At 46.4% G+C, this 10,321-nt stretch overlaps 1 protein-coding gene across 1 annotated transcript; it reads right to left on the reverse strand.

The window, feature by feature from the left end:
* Nucleotides 1-1,048: 1,048 nt before the first annotated feature.
* On the reverse strand, nt 1,049-2,841 carry LOC115088587 (myb-related transcription factor, partner of profilin-like). Its single transcript, XM_029596844.1, has 2 exons — nt 2,451-2,841; nt 1,049-1,473 (listed from the first exon to the last, which is right to left on the reverse strand). Exons 1-2 carry the CDS (start codon nt 2,839-2,841, stop codon nt 1,049-1,051), a joined length of 816 nt encoding a protein of 271 aa, XP_029452704.1.
* Between the last annotated feature and the right edge of the window lie 7,480 nt (nt 2,842-10,321).

The raw sequence follows: 10,321 nt of genomic DNA on the forward strand, positions 1-10,321 counted from the left end.
CAACCAACAACAGCACCCACCTATCTTAGTACAATCACTAGATATAGATTGTACTAGTGTAGTTTGTAAGCCCTGTGAGCTGTACCCCAGTGATGCACAGACATTATCTAACCTTCTGGCTTTCTCTTATGCTACAGGTGACAGAGGCTATCCCCTCAAATCTTGGCTCATGATTCCCAGGGCCTGCCCCAACACTGCAGCAGAGACTCGCTACAACAGGGCACACCGTAGGACCAGGGCTGTCATCGAGAGAACATTTGGCATCCTGAAATCACGCTTCCGCTGTCTGGACAGATCCGGTGGGTGCCTCTTGTACTCCCCCTCTAAGGTGTGTGTGATTTTTCCAAGCCTGCTGTATTCTACATAATCTGGCACTTAACAGACACATCCCTGTACCAGAGGATGCCCCTGAACCGAATGAGGAGGATGAGGACGTACGGCTGTCCATGGAGGAACTGGAGGAAATACATCGCCTGAGACAAAGGCGGGCGATACGAGAAAGGAACAGTCTCATAGAAAGCCATTTTCGTAGGTGATAAATGTGCATTTATTTACAAGTGTGAAAAATGTGATAATTAAATAAAAGTAATAAGGAACAACTGAAAACTTGTCACAGTTCACTTCCTTGCCCCGTCCTCTCCTACGAGCCTCAGAAAGCCTAGACTGCCCCACCCTGGGTACTCCGGCGCAGGGGACTCCTCCCACCGCGTACACTACCCTCAGAGGGCAGAGGTGCCTGGGGCACATCCGGGGCATGGCTACAGGAAGGAATAGCCAGGGGCAACGGCTCTTCTGCTGCTGGTGGTGGAAGAGGAGGTGCAGGCGGGGGTGGGGGTGCCATCCACGCATAGCCTGCAAGAGGCTGAGGAGCTGGTGGAACAGGTGGAGGTACCACACCAGGCGCCTCTGCACGGAGCCAGGTGGCATCCATGGGTAAGGAGGCCCATAAGGTTGAGGGTAAGGCATGAAAGGCCACGGAGCCACTGGTGGCTGGGGCTGCACGGGAGGCATGCGCTGCAGCAGCTCCCTCCAAACCTCCGTCTGCTGCTCAGTAGCCCGGCAAAGGTCTTGGAGGCGCCCCCTCAAGCCGCTCATACCCCTCCCTGACAGTAAGACGGAGGGCACTGCCTTCCTGCTGCACCACTTCAGACAGGCCAGAGATGGCGTCCAAGAGGCCGGCGCCCTGCTGTAGGAGTCTCTCTGCCTGCCCGGTATACGGGTCGGCCTGGGGCTCAGGCTGGTCGGACGCACTGCTGTCCTGCTGCCGATCAGGTTCCATTTCAGCGAGTGGGTCCTCCGGCTCCTCTCCCTGCCGCTGCTGCTCCTCCTCCTCCTCCTCCTCCGCAGGCTGCTCCATGTGCTCACGGGCTTCCCCCTCCTCCTCTTCCGATGAGTCACGGACCACCCGCAGACGCCGGTACAGCCGTTGGGGTCGTCTAGGTGCAGGTCTGGGTTGCTCATCATCTGGCTCCCCTAAATTTAAAAGCATATGGGAATTAGCACACTGACAATAGGGGTGTGATGTACTTCGCTCCATATGTGATACATGCTACAGTGGTAGTCACATAGCACTTGTCATGACACCCCTGGGGTATCATGTGTGGCATAGTGTGGCTGTCAACCACACCATGTAGCACCTGCCCTACAATCACTTCTGGACACCAGAGGGTTGTCAGTGTGCTGCATGGAATGTGGTAACTTTCCAGCCAGACCTAGAACAGAGAGCCCTGTCGAACGAGCTGCACTTTAACCCTCTACCTAATCAAGCCCCACTGTTTATGCAATCCATGGGCCCATGACCTGTGCAATATGCTATGTAACCTGTGAAGTTGGCATGTCCGGTACAGGAAGTTGAAAGGGAAACAATTGGGGAAGGGGCTGAAGGGAGGAAATGGGGAGGGGGGGGGGGGAAGAGTGAGAGGCCCCCTTTGCAAGGTTGAACCTGCAATACTGAGCTGGTGACATTGATCATATGCCTCACATCAATTCCCAGAGAAATGCACCCTCCCATTGACGACTATTGTTAAAAGCCAGCATTGTGTGCCTTGTTACCCATGTGCACCAGCTGATACTCAGACAGTCTACATTGCCCATAATAACTAACATGCACTAATATTGTAAGACAGTCTGTACACTATACTGCCTGCTGTATGACCACATATATACTGCATCACCATACACACCAACCAGAGCAGTGCACACTGTCCTGCCACTGTACTCCCAAATGTGGAGCTGTGCATTGCTCTGTGCTGTCTTGGTACATACATCAGTACAGCAGCCCTGGCTGCAATCCTGGATACTGATTGCTGTACCTGAAATGGCCACAGTGTTGGCTATACAGGTTAACAGTAATCAGTAGTTATAGGTACATGAAGACATATGCTGCTATACTGTGAGTAGATACATGGATAGGATAACAGGGGGATGGACCAAGGTGTTGTTCTGCTTACCTTGCTGCCCTACACAGCGCATGGTGTCCATCTGGCCAACGCCACCCACAGCTGCCTCCGAGATGGTTCCCAGTATCAGCTGCTCAGAGGCTGAGAAAGTGATGTGGCTCCTTTCTCCCTCTGCAAGGCGCCTGGCCTGCTTGCACTTCACCAGTCTCCTCATGTCCCGCCACTTATGCATTAGTTCCGCAATACTGCGATTGAGATGGAACACGGAATTCACAGCATGCCTGATCCGCCTCCAGATCTGCTCCTTCCTGTATGCACCCACCGTACGAGACTGTGGACCATACAGCAGATCCTGGTGCCGCATTACATGCTCCACCAGCATGTCAACCTCAGCTGGCAGGAAGTTCGGCTTCCTGAGGAGAACAGGACGTGCTTGAGCCATGGTGAAGATGGCCAGTGAGTAGACCGCCCATCTTTTTAAAGTGATCTCAATTTGCACGCGGCCCTCCCCAGTGGGGCGTAACCTATGCGCACATCTGATCCTATCAGCGCGAATACCAAGTACGCGCGCCAATAATTAAAATTGATGCGGCAATGTGCGCGCTGGGTGACTTGTGCGCGCTGCCTATCTATTTTAATTAAGATGTGCGCGCCGCCTATGTACCTCAATTGAGTTGGGCGTAATTGCCTATGAAAGAGCTGGGCGTGCAGCCATTAACCAATATATGCCACATGTGCGTGCTGTTGCACCTCCCAACAGGTAATTACGGGTAATGAACTAGCCCTTTGTGTGACAGCTACAAAGCCAGTGCATTGCACCTCCGAGAGGCTGGTGAGAAGCTGACTACACAAGTTAGACAGCGATGGCCCCCCTTCATATCAAACCCTGGTGAGCAGTTATCAGACAGTATAGTGAAATATCCTCGAATAAAAACTGATGACCCCTTCCAACGCTGCAGTAAAGCGACCTTACCTACAATTTTCCCCCTCTGGATTCGCCATCCGCAGCAATCGAGTAGTATGTGCAGAGACTTTGGAGCTCAGCAGCCTATTGAGAAGGGCAACTCAAACAGGGCCAGCTGCTAATCAGCACCTCCCATAGTGTGGTCATATGGGCCTTGAGAATAATCTGGCTACTATTGTCCTCCTTTTAAAACCAGAAAGAGATCCTACAGATCATATCGGCCTATTTCCTTATTGAATCAAGATGTTAAAATTCTTTCGGCTGTGCTGGCTGTTCACATTAACACCCTCATTTGTAATATAGTATCAGTTGACCAAACTGATTTTATTTCTCTCAGATATTCTTCTTCTAATGTGTTAAAAGCTATTCTGTCCTTGACATTAAATGGGCATCACAAGACAGATGTTGTGTTCCGTGGCCGCAGGTGCCCGTGGCCATGTCCCCCTACCTCACCACGACGGTGACCCGCCGCGGCAGCATCAGGGGAGACGCCTGCTGTCAGTCCCCGCGCACTGGTGCGGGCCTCCGAGTTGGCTGCCAAGTCAGGAGCCGTCCCTGCTCCTCCCGCGCGGCATCAGGCAGCTCTCCTCCACAGCCCGTTCCAAGATGGCCACCGCCATCTTAGGAGCGAGGCCGCGCCCCTTTCTGAGATTTAAAGGGACCTCGTCCCTTTAATTACCTGCAGCTGATTCCAATGAGCTAGAGCAGAGGAAGTATATAAGGAGACTTCCTCTGCTCATTCCGTGACTTGGCAACATCCCACGTAGTCAGGTCTGCTTGCTTTGGTGAGTTCTTGTACTTCGGATCCTTGTTCCTGTCTTGTCTTGGTGTTCCTGGTTCCTGGCTTTGGATTGGCTAGCGGTGATTCCTGGTGTGTGACTTCGGACTGGCAAACGGTGATTCCTGGTGTGTGACTTCGGACTGACTAGTGGCGATCCCTTGGTATACGACCTCGGACTGGTAAGCGACGACCCTTTGGCACTTGACCTCGGACTTTTTCTGGACCATCATCTTCAAGATTGACAATAGGTTTGGCGCCCTTTTACAACATTTATAGCTTCCTGCAAGTCAGCTCCTTCCTTTATGTCCGCTTTGCACTGATGTGGAGATCGAGAGAAACTGGTACATGCGTTCAGTAAGTACTTTTAAAATATTTTACTTCTCAAACGCTTTTCACAGCATGTTTTAAGATTAGAGCCCCGTTAAAGTCAGCTTCTCCCTTTATGTTTGGTTTTTGACTTAAGTGCTGATCGAAAGTAATCGGTACATGCGCTGAGCAAGTACTCTCAATATGTTCATTTAATCAACAAGGTTTGATTTTAAAACTTTTTTAGATATTAAAGTTTATTTGGTGATCGGTAAATTTAGCATATAGTGCCATTAAGTTCTTCATTAATATGGTATAGCTTATTCAGCATTTCCACGTTTAGATAAGCGCTTTTAAAATCGCTATTATATTTATTAGAGTAAAAGTTTTATGGCTATGAAGTGGTTTTCTGCGGTTTACATTTGGTTTGTCACCTTACTCTATGTGATTTAATATGTCTGAACTTAGTCAGATTAGCAATGCTATTGCTGATTTAAATCCATTATTTTCATTTGTTCATTGCGATTTTTCTATACATTTTTTCTTTTTATCAATGCCGTAGTTTTTTCAATTGGCCATCTCCTTTTGTGCTCCGTATAAAAAATCCATACTGTCAGGTGTGTGGTGTTTATGGCTCTTTGAGAGCACTGTTTTTAGTTTCACTGCTTTCTTTCACGTTGTGATCTCAGTTTTTTAATGAGCATCGCTTCGAATCGTCATTATTCATATTGGTCTATTGGTGTGTTACATTCATATTATATTTGTCATTCACAACATCCACTCTTCGTTCGCCGTTTTATTAATATATCACACATATTTGCATGTTTTTTATTATGTCACAGTGCACTAGTTACAATGCATTATGTCTTGGTTATATATTTTTGACAGTTAATGTCAACCACACTGCACCAAATCACCATACACCTACTTTCCATCATCCTATCAATTTATTTTTTCAAAAAATATCCTTTTGCATTTGTTTATTCATTTTTTGTTTTGTGACCCATATAAACTTGTATTATTCATTTCAGAAGCATCTGACCACTAAACCGGTTCATTTGAGAATATTGTCGATTTTAAATATTGCACATCGACACACACAGGTAACAAGAATTATGTCCATTTGGTTTCTCAATGTCTCATTTTAAGTGTATTTCAGTCTGCCACTTTTTATGTGTTAGTTGAAATATCGATATCTTTGTGTTACTTTTTTCACATATTTACATGTTTTTAATTATTTTCATTTATTTTGAAATTATGTATGTCCTGTTTGTTCACACAATTTATATTTATTTGTTCTAGCCCCTGAGGCAGCCCTGGTGTGGGGCGAAACTCTGGCCTGAGTCGGGCATATAGAAAAACCATTGGTCTCCATTTAATAAAGTTGCATTTGGACATTTCTTTGGTGTCTAACCTCCATTTCTGCCCAAACGGCTTTTTTAGATAGCCTACCCTCTTGCTTTTTCGGTCCATCATCTTCAAGGGCCCACCTAAGTCCCAGTGGCCCGGGTCCCTACGGGCTCCTCCCGGGGGGACTGCGGGCTTCCAGGAGCTAAGCTCCAGTTAGCCCTTGCACCGAACTCTTGACTCCTTGACCTCTCAAAGGTCTACCTAAGTCCCAGCGGTCCAGGTCCCTATGGGCTCCTCCTGGGGGGACTGCAGACTTCCAATGGCGAAGACCCCGCTCTTCTCCTGAACGTCATGACTCTTCATCTGCTTCCACAGTCGCCTCAGTCTCCAATGCAGAGGGTCAGCTGGTCGCATCTTCTGTTCTGCCTCGCCATCCGATGGGAGAACCTACGGATCTTCCTCCTAAGGTACTCCATCCTCCCGTCGGCCCAAGGGTTCACAAGCCTGAGCATAACAACAGACAGCATGTTAATAGGGTTAAATGTGGAAAAAGTGTTTGTTAGGGGGGAATGGCCCTATATCTGGTGGGTGCTGGAACAGTTCAATTTTGGGAAACACTTTAACCGATGGGTACAAACCTTATATGTCACTCCCAGGGCGCAAGTCTTGATGAATGCTGCATTGTCCACTCCCTTTGTATTGGAGAGAGGAACACACCAAGGATGTCCTCTGTCTCCTCTTCTTTATGTTTTGGCAATTGAACCTCTAGCCATTTTGCTGCGCATTATGACTTCCTTTCAAGGTTTGCCAATTTGCAGGAAAGAGATCAAACTTAGTAAGACTGCCTAAGTGATATTATGGACTGCATCAATGCATATGGTTCCTTTTCTGGATTATGGATTAACTATGATAAATCCACAGCGTTTCTGCTTGATGTTGATTTACCTGAAGAGGTGTTTTTCCTCTCAGGTGGAGTATGGGGGTATGAAGTACCTGGGAATTTACCTCACATGCGCCGCCTGTGGCCTGTACATGAAGAATATAGGAACCACGCTGGGGAGAATTCAGGCATTACTAGAGTGATGGAGATTTTATCTGTTATCTTTAATGGGGCGTTGAGCTGTAGGTACTTTATCCTCTCCAGATGCTTCCCCTATGGCTTAAGCGGTCTGATGTTCTGAATTTCAGATCTCTTACCTCTACTTTTTTATGGCAAGGGAGGTATCTCCGGATTAGTTGGATGTTCTCATACAGGAAAAAAGGTGAGGGGGGTTTAGCCATACCAGACATGTTTATATATTGTTGCCTGCCTTCTACGGTGTATCCAAGATTGGGCTTCATGTCATAATAAGTATGATACAGAGGGGCTGTTGGAAGAGTGGGCCAATCCCTATCAGGGGATGTACTTGCTTCATCTTCCTAGGTCTACCTAATACTACCTAAAACTTAATACTTTCTGATTTGGAGCCTTTCAAAAGGCAGGCCAGCGTTGGAGAGCTTGCACTCAAGGCTCTGCTACTGTGACTCCCTTCTTGCCGCTTACTGGTAATATGGAGTTTCCTGCAAGTCTTGAACTATCAGTGTTCCTTACCTGGTGGGAAAAAGGCTGGTCTTGTCTTGGGCATTTAGTGGATTCTGAAGAACATACATTTTTTTCATTCCAGCAGCTTCAGGAAACTTGGGATATCCCTAGAGCACACTTTTTCGTTTATTTACAGTCAGGCCAATTCAGTAAAATTTGCGGGAGAGCAGGCAAGTGCCCGCTCTCACGGCGCGCGCACAGGCCCCTCTCCTGTGCATACGATTCAGTATTTAAATGAGGGCCCTGTGGTAAAAAGAGGCGCTAGGGACAGTAGCGCGTCCCTAGCGCCTCTTTTTTGACAGGAGCAGCAGCTGTCAGCGAGTTTGACAGCCGACGCTCAATTTTGCCAGCGTTGGTTCTCAAACATGCTGACAGCCACGGGTTCGGAAACCAGATGCCGGCAAAATTGAGCGTCCGGTTTTCAACCTGTGAGCCGCTGGCCGATTTAAAATTTTTTTAAAATTATTTTTAATTATTTTTTACTTTGGGACCTCCGACTTAATATCGCCATGATATTAAGTTGGAGGGTGTACAGAAAAGCAGTTTTTACTGCTTTTCTGTGCACTTTCCCGGTACTGGCAGAAATTAACGCCTACCTTTGGATAGGCGCTAATTTCTGAAAGTAAAATGTGCGGCTTGGCTGCACATTTTACTTAGTGAATCGCGCAGGAATAACTAATAGGGCCATCAACATGCATTTGCATGTTGCGGGCGCTATTAGTTTCGGGAGGGTTGGACGCGCATTTTCGATGTGCTATTACCCCTTACTGAATAAGCGGTAAAGCTAGGGCATCAAAAATGCGCGTCCAAACCCGGATTAACAGTGCGCTCCGGTGCACTGTACTGTATCGACCTGAGTGTAGGTACTATGCTATGGAAATTTATCATAGAAATATGGTGCTTCTTGCTTTATCTGCTATGGGGAGGAAACCTGTTTGGAAACCATTCCCCGCTTTAACAAAACTGGAATATGGGTTTGCTTTCTTTTGAAGACTATGCCCTCTTTGCGCTTGGAAATTCTGGCTAGGCAGTGGAGTGCTGATCTATAACTCGAGGTAACTGAGTTGGATATCAGCAGAGCATTTACCGTGGTTTATAGATGTCTGCTTCCCGCTAGCCTGCAATTTAAGATACTACATCGTATTTATATAACCCGGGACAAAGGGGCACGAATGCATCTCTGGGAATCTGATGAATGTTTGAAATGCTCTCATCTAGGTGGAGATTTTTTTCATATGTTCTTGGAATGCCCGATGCTACAGGTTTACTGGCAAACGATTCATGTAGCCATAGAGAGAACACTGAACTGCTCCGTTAACTGGGAGGGAAATCTCTTTTATCTGTTTTTGTTCGATGATTCTCATTCTTTACTGGGAGGGGGGGTCAGATGTTTCTAGTAGCTTCCTTAACTTTGGCAAAAAAATAAAAATTGATATTGTACCTGTTTTTCGGGAATGGTGATAAGCCATGATCCAATACGTTGCTTTGGAACATATGTGAAAGGGTGACATTAGTAACAAGTGTAATGAGTTCTCTCTAAGAGGCTATTTTGCCCTCTGGGACAAAGTCTTAGAAAGGAAGAGCACTTAAGTGCCACAGTGCTTTGGAAATTCTTATTTATTTAGCTGGGCTAGGGTAGCTATGCTTTGTGTTTGTCTTTAGTGTATGATGTGTACAGGGATGAATGTGGTGTCTATGTGTGGGAGGGGGGTTTCTTGGGATGGGTATAAAGGTGAGAGGAATGAATAAATAATTAATGAAAAAAAAGGGAAGGGGCATCCAGGAGAAGGCAGCTCCTGAATACATTGCAGGACCTAAAGGTGAATCCTGATTGTGAATGGGGATTGTTACTGTGATTACTGCTGAAGAGAAGTAGATATGCTGTCATTTCATGTGCACGGTAAATGAAAGTACTCAAGGAAGTCTTGACTGCTCATTTACTGTGCCACAGTATGATATTTAAGAGAAATGTGAAAAAAAATTATTTAGATTTGATTCAACAGGCAAATTAGTGTGCTGTAAGAGTTAATATGAGAAATCAGAACTGGACTTTTGTGGCACAAACTGGGTGGTATTGAAAGGCACCATTTCTTGCAGTGGACCCAGGCAAGAGTGGCTGCACCCACTCCTCAGCACTGCGGAAGTACCCCCAGTTAGTAATCACCCTCACCCTGTATCTGTTACATGGGACCTTTCAAGATTTTGTATTTAGCATATTTTACCTGTTCATGCTGCTCCGGCAAATCATAGAAACATAGAAAATGATGGCAGAAAAGAACCAAATGGTCCATCCAGTCTGCCCAGCAAGCTATGGTAGCATCTGCTGTGTCATACAGGTCACCCTCTTACTTAGTTTCCCAAACTGTCAAAGTCAGGGCCCTTGTTGGTTGCTGTGTGAGTCCAATTCCCTGTTACCTCTTGCCGTTGAAGCAGAGAGCAATGTTGGAGTTGCATCCAAAGTATCAGGCATGTTGGTTAAGGATATTAACAGCCACATCAATAAGTTACCCACATTTATTTGTTTTCCCAGACCGTAAAATCCAATGTCCTTGTTGGTTGGTGTCTGAATCAAATTCCCCTTTTCCTTTTTTCCCCCTACTGTAAAAGCAGAGAGCAATAAGGGAGTTGCATCAACAGTATGAAGCCTTATTGGTTAAGAGTAGTAACTGCCACACCAGCTAGTTACCCCCATCACTCTCTTCTTCATTTCCATCCTCTAGCCTTTATTATTTATTTTATTTATTTATTATTTTTACATACTGACATTTGATCTCAATTGAGATGATCACACCGGTTTACATTCAGGTACTGTAGGTATTTCTCTATCCCCAGAGGGCTTACAATCTAAGTTTTTGTACCTGAGGCAATGTAGGGTAAAGTGACTTGCCCAAGGTCACAAGGAGCAACAGCTGGACTCGAACCCTGGTCTCCTGGTTCAT

This window comes from Rhinatrema bivittatum, chromosome 3 (assembly GCF_901001135.1).
Source record: "Rhinatrema bivittatum chromosome 3, aRhiBiv1.1, whole genome shotgun sequence".
In the NCBI taxonomy this organism is placed as follows: domain Eukaryota; kingdom Metazoa; phylum Chordata; class Amphibia; order Gymnophiona; family Rhinatrematidae; genus Rhinatrema; species Rhinatrema bivittatum.

Bases quoted from the DNA above. Each gene is read 5' to 3' on its own strand.
- LOC115088587 (XM_029596844.1), bottom strand. From the start codon at position 2,841: ATGGCTCAAGCACGTCCTGTTCTCCTCAGGAAGCCGAACTTCCTGCCA. The intron at 1,474-2,450 runs GTAAGCAGAACA...TTTTAAATTTAG, and splicing joins GCGCTGTGTAGGGCAGCAAG to GGGAGCCAGATGATGAGCAA.